The following is a 13,996-nucleotide window of genomic DNA, read 5'->3' as shown; positions in this document are numbered from 1 at the left end:
CCAGGTTTTATGGATAGAGGGATAGAGAGCCATAGGTGAAATGACGTGCTGTTGGTGGCCTGATACAGACTAGGATGGGCTGGAGGTCTGTGTCCCTGGCTCTAACCACTGCCTCAGCTGTAGAACAGGCAATGCGTATTGGGCAAGTGGAGAGTTTTATGGCTAACTCATTTTGTAATGTAAGTTACTACTTATATTTCCTTTTTTCCTTTTTCTCCTTTTTTTGTTTCTGGTCATGAACAGTTTCTGAAATTGGAAAATACGGTCAGTTATAAGAGCTTAAGGTATGTCAGGCTGCTGAGTGGTATTTGAACTAGGCTTGAAATAATGAGGTAGTAGTGTATGTGTGTGACTGAGCTGCAGTAATGTGGAGCAGAGCATAGGTGAATTTAAAAACAAATCAGCTTGCACCAAGCCATGTGCTAACTTTGGTCAGGCTTTTGCAGCCTGTTCTGTGATAGCAATATAGACATGTCCAGAGAGCTCCACAGTTGCATGGGGGTTGCACATGAACAGAATCTGCTACGGGCTTGTTTGTGTGTTCCAACGTTAGCTGTTTTGTAACAGTGTGCTGCTTGTCACGGACTTGGCTTCATGCAGCGTTACCCAGTATGGGGATGGAAATGGGTAGGTGATGTTTTCATTGCTGGGTGAAGCTGTTTGTTGATGGTATGACAGCATTCCAGGGGTGCCATGGGCATGCTTATGGAAGAAGTTTTGTGGAGTTGGAGTCAAACTGATGAAAGACCGTGAGCTGAGCTCACAGGATCCAACCCCCTAACTTTTCACTTAAAAAACAGATGGAAAAAAACCACCAGCATTAGACGTTCAGTTATCCAAGGCTTTTTTTGCATGTAGAATTCTGCAGGAATAATGTTCCCCCTGGTTATTGTTGCAGGTTTGCTTAGAGCTGTAATAAAAATGGTAATGACTTTTTTACTGCTTTTTGGGTGCTCTGTTTTCTGGGAAGGGGAAATTGGGGGGCTCTGTGGAGTCTATATGATTGAAGTATCAGATCCTAAAGCACTTTTACTAACAAATGAAGGGGCTGCTTTGCAGCAGTCTTGTAATCAGTTGTCTGTGGAAATATTTTAAATGTTACTTATTTGCTTGTACAAATAAGGATAGGAGACTGCTTATTACTGGATTTTTAACGATATACCAGTGAAGAAATATGTTAATCCGTTCCTATTTTCATGTAATGCTTTTTTTTTTTTTTGCTAAATACTAGTTCTTTACTTTTATTTCAAGTGTATTGCTGTGTGAAGTGTTTAGTGGGGCTATTACAAAATATCCCTCCTCTGTGCTTTCTTAATTGGAGGAAAACATTTGCTTAAAAATCAAAATCGATTTCTGAAAGACAGTAGTCTGGTTTTAACCATGTCAGAGGTGAAACATGTAATGTCAAGTACATGTACAAGAGTTCCCGTAAAGCCAGAGTCTCTTTTTTGGTATTACCTCTTTCATAGTTGAAACCATGAATCTTTAGATGCGTTGAGACAAATACATTAACAATATCTTCAGAGACATTTCTTATCTTTCAGTCACTGATGAAAAAGCAACAGAAATAGCCTATAATTTCTTCTTCTAATCTCTCTCATGTTTTATAGATAATGTTTTTTAATGAATATGAGTAAATATGACAGGAAGGAAAACCTGACAGATGAAATTTTGGAAAGCAGAGAGCTAATGTAGTTTTCTGTGTTGTCTTGTTTCAGAAGTATGCCTGTATGCAAATGTGGGGAGAGATTGCAAAAAGGGAGTAAACACAGTAGTAACTAAAAATTCAGAAAATCAGAGGTGTTGATATCCTTTTATGGAGTCTGAATACCTGCGCAGCTGGAGGAACCTAGTGGGAAATAAATGCTCTTGGCCATAACTGCTATTTTTGTGTTCCCCTGCCTTTTTAGGCCAAAGATAAGCCCGAGGAGAGTGGTGCAAAACCTAAGCATGTGCTTAATAACAGAGGAACCCAAACTGAAAGCAAGAAGCCTCCGCAAGGTATGTATTACTCCAGGCATGCTCAAGCTTTGACTCTTCAATGTGTAGCAGACAATCTGGAAGTTAATAGCCTGCTATTTCCCACTACCTGAATTAACCAAATATAACTACCTTTGTCGACCAGTACTGGGAAAACAGGATTGTTCTCATCTCCTTAAAGATGATTGTCCCCTGGATCAAACACCACAAAATGCTGGAAAATCAAGACATTAAAAGCAGCACCTTTGGGTGTATAGTTTTGTGGTTGTTTTGCTTTGCGATTACAATGAGCCAAACTGAGAGCAGTAGCCATTCAGAGATATCACGAAGTTAATGGCAGTATCATATAGCAAACCTAATAAATTTTTCCCCTTAACAAATCTGAACCAGCCCTCCCTCCTCCACTCTCTGAAAAAGGGGTATGTTGGCACTGGGAATATCTTTTTTTGATCAGCAAGTTTCATTGCCACATCAGGGCTAGGCTCCTGTTTAGGATGCATCTGTCAGGGCACTGCCGCCTTGTCTTTTTGAGGAAAACCCAAGAGGTACTGCCTCAAGACATCCCTTGGAGTCTTGCTCATTCTGTCTCTGCCCTCTAAGCAGAGGGTGTATCAGGGTGAGGAGGGTCCTGGATGGGTCTGCAGTGCCAGAGCTACCCATTGTATTTGCCTGCAGAGTGATTTCAGATTGTAGGTGCAGTGAGCTTGAGCCCTGCATTTATTTTTTTTTTGCTTGCTTTATGGAAATCCATGTTCAGTCTGTAACAGCCATCAGAGAATTAAGCCTCTGATTAAGCCATGAGCATTAATAATGGCTGTCTCAAGCTTGTCGATGTAAGGATTTTAAACCTTTCTGGGGGATTTCTTGGTACCTTTTCAGATGTGTAACTGTGTAGGTCATTTTGAGTGCTGAGTTACTTTATTCCCTCTCTGTTTTGTTGTCACTTTTATCAAGGATAGTTTATTAATGGCTTATTTTATTCAGAGACCAAAAGTAGGAAAAAACTGCATGACAACAAGGGAGCATGTGAGACGGTGAACATTTCTAGTGCTGTAACCCAAAAAACTGACTCCAAACTCCAAGTTAAGGAGAGAGCAGCACAGCAGCAAGTAGTAGAAGGTGCTGGCAAAACACACAGCTCTAAGAGCTGTAAACAGCAAATGGAACTTGGTGTCAAAGATTTGAATCAACACAACGGTCTTCCCTTCATAAATCAAGATCATGTGGGCAACCAGAATGTTCCTGCTAAAGCACACGATGTGGACCTAGATGAGTGCCACAGACAGCTTGTTCATCAGAAACTTGGAGAGGATGAAAACAGACCTTCATTTTCGAGTGTGGCATCCTGGGAAGCTGTGCCCTCCACATCCCGGGCTATATATGACACAGGGTGTGAAGTGACACATACCAGGTAATGGCCTTGTTGGTAGCTTTCTGTGTGAGCTGAAACCATTTCATGTGCTAGAAGGAAAAAAAAGGAAAGCCAGATCTAATGGAGGCAGCTGCTGCCGAGACATGATCCAGGGGAAAAACAACCACGCTACGATAAGAGTGATGAGACCTTACAAATGGTTAAGGCAAAAAAAATCAAAGCAACAAGGGTCCAGTGTAAATTCCTGTGAAGCCAATGAGTGCTTAGGTGTATGGGAAATTTTTTTATATGATCGGTCTTCCTGTATGTTAGAGATAAAGGTGCCACCCTAGTAGAGCTTAAGTATTTGGACATTTATAAACCACTCATTGCTTTCCTGGTTCTATAACCATGGGGGTGAAAGGAATTTGAGGTATTCTCTAGTATATGCCAAAACTAAACTACTTGTTTTGTTTGCTGCCCTCATTGTTTTTATGGGTTTTATATGCCTTGGTCACTTAAAGGTATGACCTTTAATGATTGTTCATTTATTAACAATCTCTATTACCCCAATCTTTTCCTCATAAAGGTGTTAGTAATATACCTTTCATAGTCCATTTTATTTTGAACTATTTATTTAGGATTTGATTTTAATTCCATGCATTTAACTTAAAAAAAAGGCACAACAAATAAAACCCAAACCACAAACCCAAACCAAACTAAAAACCAACCAAACAACATAACAGAAAAAAAAACCAAACCAACAAAAACCACCACACCCAAACCCCACAACCAAAAATGCTACAAACCAAACCCCAACAGATAGAAATTCTGTGGCAGATTTTAACTGCCATGCCTTCTCTGTCTGGACTGGTGGCTATAGAGCTGTTTATAGATGTGAATGTAGGGGTGGGGTGATACACTCACACATGCACATAAATATATATGTATGCCACTTTGAGTGTGGAATTTCCCCATTGTTCATGTATACAAACTGGTGTCTGAAGCCCACATAAGAACATGGTATTACTTTTGTCACACGGATAATTTTCTCCTAAGAGGTAGAGTGTCAGGATGTCGCATTAGAGCATAGAATCCTTCACTGTTGTGGCTTCTTTGCAAGCATTCAGGAGCAATTTTGTGTGCAGTTTATAGGCAACATTACCTCCAAACTGGTTGTTGTAATGGCAGTAAACCCAGAGGGACTCACAGACTCCCTTGTTTTCCCTGTGGGATGTAGGCTCTGGGTGGTAGTTGTATGTGCTGTGCCCTGGGTCTATCCCAGCTGCCCACAGAGCACTGCCTTGGAGGCTCTGCCTGTTCTGTGCATGAGGGATGGCCCAAGGTGTTTGGGAAGCAGTGGGGGGACAGTTGCTGTTACCTGTGGAAGTTGGTGCTCGTTGATGAACTCGTGGTGATGAGCTCATCAACTTGGGGTGAACTTGTGCAGAGGCAGCAGGTTCTGAAGCGGCTGGTTGGTTTGGGGAGGACAGGGGGTTTATGAGCCCTAAAGACATTGGTCTGGGGAGGGAATCTGCAGCCTTCCTGTGCAGGAAACCTGTTGTTTGTTTGTGTGTGGAGTCACATGAGGGTAGTGAATGCCTCTCTAAAATGAATGCAACTTTCAATGAGGTCTGTAAGCGCACGCAAAGTGTCAGAAGGACACTGTGTTCCCCTGCTTGGAGTGATGAGTCTTGCTGAGTTCAGACTTTACCACATAGCAGTGGAAGGGTTTGCTTGGAGCTGCTCTGATGGCTCATTTGAGTGCAGCTTAGATTCATAGCATAACACAATGGTGTTAAAGGTGCTGAAAATGGGACACTTCTGAATCTTGTTATGTGAAAGCAGTAGCATTTTCTAATATCTTTTGTAACAACATTGCTCCACCAAAAGGAGCAGTAAGTTTTGTGAAAATGAGATATGTTCTTTCCCAGACATCAGAAATTTTCTTTACTTGCTGTTGCATAAAGTCTGCTTTACAACTTCACGATTTTTAGTTCAGGCTCCCTGAAATCAGACTGTGTTCATGACAGTTGGAGCAGTGACAGTTGACTCAGAAATTGTCACATGAATGTCCTTGGGTTTTAGGAGCATAGGCAATTGGTTTTAACACATCCTCTTCTTAGGTAACAGAAGAGGGGAAAAGAATTAAACTTTTGCAGTACCTAGAATGGCAAGAAAACAGTATTGATGGAATGAGAGTTTATGGAAGTTATATTTTTAACAGAAGGCAATGAAAAAAATGCTGTCCCATCAGAAGACACAAACACAGATGTCTGAGTGCGCAGGTCAGCCAGATGGAAGAGGACTGGAATGGATGCAAACCTCTGGATTTGTAGAGCCATATGAGCAGTCAGCCATTTAGATGATCAGCCTGTAATTTGTGAAAGGAATCACTACCCCCTCTCAGCCCAGACTAGTGGCATTTTATTAGACCAACTGTAATAGTCACATAAAGTGGGTAAGCTTTCAAATGTGGGATTAACACTTTTCAGTGTGAGACATTTTGTGTTCAGCAGAAAGCAGACACGCGCACAGGTGAGGACACACACAGGTATACTTTATGGTGCTTTTGCCTTGGTGTTGTATTTTCTAAAAGGATTGGTACAGTTTGATTTTTTTACTGCTGTAGAAATCTGTTATTTGGGAGCCACAGATTTTTCTTCCCCTCCCTCTCCTTCCCTCCCCTCCCCAAAAGCAAGGCTAGTCATCCGCATAAAATGTCAGCTGTTTGCTCTGCAGGATATCCATCAATGTACATATGACTGAAGTGAAAGAAAAGATTGAGAAGATCAAGGAAGGAAACTTAAATGATCCCAAAGTCAAATCCCCACCCTCCACAACAGCAGAAGCGGAAGGAGCCGAAGAGCTGCCTGACAAATTGAAACTTCAACAGAGTCCTGAAAGCATTAGCACTGATCCAAATCAAGAAATGACAGTGGTTGATAAGCAAAATGAACCTACACCTCAAAATGGAAAGCAACAGCCATTACTGAGCAAGCCCAAATCAGGTAAAAAGGTTGAAGAGAAATCAGAATTAAAATGCAAGTCCATGACCTCACAGAATATCTCTGCAGAGGACTCTGTGAAGGATCTGGGTGTGGGAGGGAAAATCCATCACGAAACAGCAAAAGCAGAAGTATCCCAAACAGATACCAATGTTGAGAAGGGAGAATCCAAGTGTGAAGGAATGACATCAGAGAAGGCTGAGACACTGGAAGCTACCAAAGAGCTGCCCACTCAGGATGAAACGATCATCGGTAAGTTACTCACAGTGACTCTCAGAAACTTCTACACTGAGGATTTAGTGCTGCTCTTGTGTTACATGTACAATAATAGCTGGAGCAGTGCTCAGTAGACCACCTGTGTATTACAGTTCGAGAGCATTTTGCCATGAATATCTTTGACTATGTAAATAACTGAATTAACCTTTGTACAAATGCTTGTAACAGTAGTTTTCCTTTTAAAGCATTTGTTTTTTTGGGGAAAAAAAAAAGAGGTTCCATTAAGATAAAATTGGGTTCCATTGACCAGAAGTATGAGCCATTTTGAAAAAATCAATTTTCTTTAGATCAAAGCATTTATTCCTTAAGATAGAATATGCAAACCAGGTATGCTTCAGCAGCTGTGGACTGGAGATCCAGAGACCAGCAAAATATTGCGGGAGGAGTATCTTGCTGTAGTGTTTGCTGTGTTACTGGCTGTAGATCTCAGTTACTGTGTGAACACTCAGCTGCATAGTTTCAGGGAGTACTCTCTCCAGGCAGCATATATATGTCTCAGAATGTACTTCCATGTGTAGATGTCCTGACCTGAAGCTGGCTTTCTCAGCAGTGACTGGAGATTAGATGAGTACATGTTGAATTGCAGCCCAGGATACCTGGAGGCTAATTGTAAAATTGTTTCGGATGGGAGACACCAAAGAGTGTTTATGGAAGCTTCACCCCAGAAAAACTTGGACATTAAGTACATCATGGTTAACTGATTTAGCTTCTGTGTTATAAAACCAGGGTTGAGATTCAGAAGGTGGTATCTGTTCCCTGGCAGTTTATTCCTCATCTGTAAAATGGTCTTAGCAGTAAAGTCCCTCACTTGAACTAACAGGGTAGTTTTGGATCTTTCCAGCACATCCCTTTTTGCAGCTCCTGCAAATGCAATGGTTGTTTTACTTACATGCCACTCTAAAAATAGTGAGATGGAATCACGCGTAATGTTATCCAGATACTTCAGTGCGTGCGTGAATTCAAGCAGAAATAATAACTCTGGCATGGTGGAGAGCACAAAGCAAAAAGAAAGGCTGGGAGAGGGCAGTGCACTTGAGTATAAAGTTGTGTTTTGAGTGTTTGCATTGGCAGTATATTGGCAGCAGTGGCAGGCTGGCTTCTCTGTGTTTGTGTCAGTACTGGAGTTGCTCTCTTAGAGCCACACAGAAGCACCGAGGGCTGCATCAGCGATGCCAGGCTGACAAACAGGGCTCATCCCCTCAGAAACAGTGAGGATATAGTTTGGTAGAGCTGTGGATACTGGGAGCACAGGAAGCAGTTGAGAATTCTTATTACTTTTAGCAAACACAGCAGGGCGATGTGTGTGCCCTGTGGTAGAAGTCACTGGTGTGATGAAGATGGAATCGAGTGCAGTGATACGCGCAGATACATCTCAGTGTATCTGTGCACATCTCAGTGACCAGCTTGTCTCCTCTTTAGATGACAGTCCTTCTCCTCCAGCTCCTTTTGAACACCGCATGGTGAGTGTCAAGCAAACAGAGGTGACAACATGCTACTCGGTGTGTCGGCATGAAGTACTGGGAGGGTAAGTATCCCTGTCCCTAATGCTGCACTGCTGTTGGTAGCTAAGGCATGGAGAAATGCAATGAGCTGGAGAGCTAGACCGTTCTTCTTCAGACAGCCCCAAGGTTTGTGAGTGAGGTTTGATAGGGTCACTGCAGCCAGAGCAAGCAGGTTCATCCCTGATACCTTTTAGGCCATCGCAGTTGCTGGGTTCCTTGTATCAACCTTTTACAGTCTGTGGGCAGTATGTGTGGGGTGACCCACAGGCGACTGGTTTTTGCTCCAGGTTCTGTTTCAGATCCCTGGGATGACTGGTTTTGCATTTGTCACAATGATCCTGGCCATAGCTGGTGTCAGGAAGAAAACCTGTGCCCTTCAGGCAAACACACTCAGAGCATCTGAAATCAGACAGATTCCAAAATTGTTTTACCCTGCTGAACTTCACGTTAAAGGAAACTAAGGGAGCTGTTATTATTTTGACCTTATGTTTAATTTTCACCAAAAAGTTTGCAGCTGCTTCAGCCTTTGTGTTCTTGTGTCCTTACTTACCTTACTTACTTACCAAGTTTAGTTTACGGGTTGATCCAAGTACAAATAGAGCTTAATAATATAAACAATATGATGCCATAGCAGAGAAGATAACATTTAGAAATCATCCCAAGGGCCATTGACATGCCTGGGTGACATGGGGGAGAATTTACAGTGCGTAAGAGGTGAAGTCTGTGGAGTGGCTGCGGTTACTTGTCTTAAAATCATATGAAAAGTCAGGAGACGAGGATAGAAATACCCTTGTTAATATACCCACAAATGCATCACTGAAGGACAGGAAGTGGGTACAGTTACAGAGCAAAAAAAGAATATCATCAGGTCATCATACCACAGTGAAACGTGGGAATACGGAAGGGGCATAATATTTTAATGTAAGCACTGAACAACTGGCTGGAAAGATAAAACTAATCCTTCATAAGCTGAGAGAAAAAGGAGATTCATGCTGCTGGCCACCTGATGCCGTTCACTTTGTACTGTGCTATTTTTAACGGACGATAGGACTAGTTGCATGCGTGGTTTCTGAGGAGCTGTGTTAAGCTGTGTTCCCATCTCCTTTGTACCCACAGTGGGCGGTTTGGACAAGTTCACAAGTGCACAGAGATATCAACTGGGCTGAATCTGGCAGCCAAAATCATAAAAGTGAAAGGAGCAAGAGAGAAGGTAACTAACTGAGCTGCTGTGAACTCAAGTGAGCACACTCTAAACCTGCCTCGTTGCAGGCACCTTAACACCACTTCCCTCAATCAGCATTGGGTAGTATCGAATACTGTAAAATCTGTCTTAATAAGTAGAAGCTTGGCCTTTATATAACTCTCATCTCCTGTGTTTGTGATTAAAACATCTGTCCACAGGAGACCTGTGTCTCCTGGTTGGGTCTACAAATTTAAGGGATGTATTTTGCTCATTTTTTGTTAATTTTCTGTTTTTTTCAGGAGGAAGTAAAAAATGAAATTAATGTCATGAATCAAATAAATCATGTGAATCTGATCCAGCTTTATGATGCTTTTGAAGCCAAAAATAGTATCACCTTGATCATGGAATAGTAAGTTTAAATTATCTCAGGAATTGTTATATGTTTGGGTTTTTTCAGGTCACTAGAGGAAATAGAGAATGATGATGATGAGGTGTGAGGAAGACTTGAGTAGTATCGTAGCCAGAAAGTTGAATTCGCTTTCAGAAGGAAAAGAAAAAAATAATACGTGTTTGTAAAGTAACTTCTTCAGGTTAAAAATTGTTTGGCAAGACTGCAAGATGATGACAAGATTACAACAATTTATAAGAAAGGCATCTATCCTCAAAAGTATGACCCAAATGACAAGATGAACAGAGCTCCACTCTGGTTCACTTTTCTTTTAAGTTAAGCTTAATTCTGAGTTTCATTTAGTGAATTTTATAGATTGAAGACTTATTTTTTCTGGACTACTAAGATGATCAAATAATAGATACTTTGGAACTTCCTATAGGTTCTTCAAGTCCTCATCAGATCACCAGGTTATCTGGGTTTGGGTTTGACACATATGCCCCCCCAGATATTAGCAACAACTTTTCAATTTTAATTTATATTGATACTTATTTCACACTCAGAAATAATTTGCTTAAGTCATTGAGACTACTGATACACTTTATACTGGATGTGCTGTTAGGACCCTTGCTAAATTAGGGCACCTAAGTTCCCAGCTTGGAAATTAATTGAGCTAATGAGGAATTTCAGGGTTTTAACAATTTCCTATGGCAAAATTTTAGTCTTGATGGTGGTGAATTATTTGACCGGATCACAGATGAAAACTACAATCTGACTGAGTTGGATGCAATCCTATTTACCAAGCAGATTTGTGAAGGAGTCCATTACCTGCACCAGCATTATATTCTCCATTTGGATCTAAAGGTCAGTAGTTCATACTCTCTGCTCTTTAACTATGCTATGACTTGGAACCACAGTCTCTAATTACAAGAGTAATCTCCCAATCTGTGGACTATGTCGTAAAGGAGTAGACTTACTTAATTCAACAGCCATAATGAATGGAGCTTTAGAAATTCATTGCTTTTTTTTTAATGTCTATTTAGTAGCTTGCTGAGAATAGTGAAAGGAACTGGATTCTGTGCTTTTGCCTCTCTCAAATCAGAAGCCTTTAATTCTGTGTGAAATTAAACAATGCCCTTTTGTCATTAATGAAAAAAACAAAAACCTCAAACCCTTTTTGGCTAGAAATACCTTCATTCTTCCCTTCAGTTCTCCCTAGCCCCTTGTAGCTGTGTTAAAATACCATCTTCCTAGTGTTTTCTTAATGGCCCCTTAATAACTGGCCTTTTTAAACAGAAACACGAACTAATTTTCCTGCTTGTTTATATAGTGCCTTGCACAATGATATTAAATCTGGTTGGCCTGTACACAGCGCTGCAGTTGCAGTAAGTTTGGACACTGTTGTCCCCCAGTCCCACCTTGAAAATCATTCTCATTGGAAAAAAAAAAAAGTTTTTGCCTTCATGGACAAACCAAAGGATGCATTTGACATGTTTCATGAAGCTTTTTATGGAGTTACTCTTACACCTAGGGAATAAATCCAGTGGGTAAGCCTCAACAGTCTGACTGACTCTACCATTTTACACAGAAGGGCCTTTCCATTTTAAAAATCTTTGTCATCTATGGAATATTGTTGTACAGGAATAGAAGTTAAACTTCTTTATAGGAGGCTGAAACCCAAACCTGTCAGTAACTCTGTATGCCAGTCAAATCCTTCTCTCCCATGATAGGAATAGAAAGAAAAGTATTATACTAAAAAGTACCATTACAATTTGACATGTTTATACTGTTTTGCTAGATCTCTCAAACAATTAGACATTTTTTAACTCAAAATACCCTCTTCTCTTTTTGTAGCCTGAAAATATATTATGTGTAAATCACACAGGAAACCAGATTAAAATTATTGACTTTGGATTAGCAAGGAGGTAAGAGAGTTCAGTTATGCATTTATTTAAAAAAACCCAAAACAACAAAACCAAAACAACCCCACAAATCTCTGGTGGGACTTTGATAGCTCTTAGGGGGGCTTTACGCATTTTGGTGGCTCTAATGTAATTCTGCTGTGTGAATGAACTAAGCAGTATGTTGCTGTGGGTGTGAGTTTTCTGCTGTGTGCATTAATTATCTAATTACATTTTCACATAACATTTTTGTTGGATAAAGCTATACTGCTGTTCTAATTATCTCTAAATGATTCCCCATGTAAAGCTTCTACTCCAGGGACTCCAGACAGGCTCTTTGACTTCTTGACTGCTGGGTTTTACTGTGCAAATTCTACTTGTGGAGATTTTCTGCAAAACTGACTGTGTTAATTAAAAGAAAGCTGTCAAAGCGTGAGACAGTTCCCACAAAATAAAAAGGAATGACTCCTCTTAGTATAACAGTAAGAACAACAGCATTTCTTAATTTCTTTTCTAAACCCTTTGAGGCTTTTCTTAAGCCCAGATCTGGTACATTCATGCATATATCATGGAATCTTAAAAAAGTTAAGGTCATAAAAAAGAAAGGACCTTAAGATCATCAAGTTCCAACCCCCCTGCCATAGGCAGGGACACCTCACACTAAACCATCTCACCCAAAGCTCTGTCCAGCCTGGCCTTGAACATCACGAGGGATGGAGCTTTCACAGCTTCCCTCAGCAACACATTCCAGTGCCTCACCACCTTTACAGTAAAGAATTTCTTCCTTATATCTGATCTGAACTTCCTGTTTAAGTTTTAACCTGTTATCCTTTGTCCTGTCACTACAGTCCCTAATGAGGAGTCCCTCCCCAGCATCCCTATAGGCCCCCTTCAGATACTGGAAGCCTGCTCTGAGGTCTCCACGCAGCCTTCTCTTCTCCAGGCTGAACAGCCCCAACTTTCTCAGCCGATCTTCATATGGGAGGTGCTCCAGTCCCCTGACCATTCTCGTGGCCCTCCTCTGGACTTGTTCCAACAGATCCATGTCCTTTTTATGTTGAGGACACCAGAACTGTATGCAATACTCCAAGTGAGGTCTCACGAGAACTGCACATGATACTCCAGGTTAGGTCTCAACAAGAGCAGAGTAAAGGGGCAGGATCGCCTCCTTCGACCTGCTGGTCACACTCCTTTTGATGCAGCCCAGGATGCAGTTGGCTTTCTGGGCTGCAAGCACACACTGAAGCTGGCTCATGTTCATTTTCTCATCGACCAACACCCCCAAGTCCTTCTCCACAGGGCTGCTCTGAATCTCTTCCCTGCCCAACCTGTAGCTGTGCCTCGGATTGCTCCAATCCAAGTGTAGGACCTTGCACTTGGCATGGTTAAACTTCATGAGGTTGGCATCAGCCCAGCTCACAAGCAGTTCAAGGTCCCTCTGGATGGCATTCCTTCCATCCAGTGGATCAACCTAACCACACAGCTTGGTGTCATCGGCCAACTTGCTGAGGGCCCACTCAATCCCACTGTCCATGTCAGCCACAAAGATTTTAAACAAGACTGGTCCCAACACAGAACCCTAAGGGACACCACGCGTTACTGGTCTCCAGCTGGACATTGAGCCATTGACCACAACCTTTGCGTGTGGCCATCCAGCCAGTTCTTTATTCACCAAGTGGTCCACCTATCAAACTGACGTCTCTCAAATTCAGAGACAAGGATGTAATGCAGGACAGCGTCAAATGCTTTGCACAAGTCCAGGCAGATGACATCAACTGCTCTACCCCTGTCCATCAGTTCTGTAGCCCCATCATAGAAGGCCACCAAATTGGTCAGGCAGGATTTCCCCTTAGTGAAGCCATGCTGGCTGTCACCAGGCACCTTGTTGTTTTTCATGTGCCTTAGCATGCCTTCCAGGAGAATCTTCTCCAAGATTTTGCCAGGCACAGAGGTGAGACTGACTGGTCTGTAATTGCCCGGGTCATCCCTTTTCCCCTTCTTGAAAATGGGGGTTATATTTCCCTGTTTCCAGTCATTGGGAGCTTCACCTGAGCGCCATGATTTTTCAAATGTGATGGCCAGTGGCTTAGCAACTTCATTTGCCAGCTCCTTCAGGACCCGCAGATGGATTTCATCAGGACCCATGGACTTGTGCACATTCAGGTTTTTAAGATGGTCTTGAACCAGATCCTCTCCTACAGTGAGCCTAAGGTCTTCATTCTCACAGTGCCTGCGTCTGCCTTCCAAGACTTGGGTGGTGCGGTCAGAGCCTTTGCCAGTGAAGACCGAGGCAAAGAAGTCACTCAGAACCTCAGCCTTCTCTAAATTCTGTGTAGCCAGTTCTCCCAAGAGCTTCCTGAGGGGGCCTACGTTCTCCCTAGTCTTTCTTTCATTTGCAATGTACGTA

General features: G+C 41.9%; 1 protein-coding gene across 4 annotated transcripts in view; it reads left to right on the top strand.

The window, feature by feature from the left end:
* MYLK3 (myosin light chain kinase 3) overlaps positions 1-13,996 on the top strand; it is a 36,963-nt gene that overhangs the window by 15,222 nt on the left and 7,745 nt on the right. For 3 of the 4 annotated variants that reach the window (XM_061355642.1, XM_061355640.1, XM_061355639.1), the window contains exons 2-9: positions 1,911-2,001; positions 2,965-3,391; positions 6,074-6,591; positions 8,035-8,140; positions 9,234-9,327; positions 9,600-9,709; positions 10,411-10,552; positions 11,543-11,613. In XM_061355642.1, coding sequence (XP_061211626.1) covers positions 1,911-2,001; positions 2,965-3,391; positions 6,074-6,591; positions 8,035-8,140; positions 9,234-9,327; positions 9,600-9,709; positions 10,411-10,552; positions 11,543-11,613 — 1,559 coding nt within the window. Of the gene's footprint in view, positions 1-798; positions 925-1,910; positions 2,002-2,964; positions 3,392-6,073; positions 6,592-8,034; positions 8,141-9,233; positions 9,328-9,599; positions 9,710-10,410; positions 10,553-11,542; positions 11,614-13,996 lie in introns of those variants that run through there. The other variant, XM_061355641.1, reaches the window with a different exon arrangement.

Source organism: Neopsephotus bourkii, unplaced genomic scaffold, assembly GCF_033783945.1.
Source record: "Neopsephotus bourkii isolate Nb327-2 ecotype Australia unplaced genomic scaffold, CSIRO-AGI_Nbou_v1 NB_818, whole genome shotgun sequence".
NCBI classification, from domain to species: domain Eukaryota; kingdom Metazoa; phylum Chordata; class Aves; order Psittaciformes; family Psittacidae; genus Neopsephotus; species Neopsephotus bourkii.
This window is presented reverse-complemented; position numbering and strand designations above follow the sequence as displayed.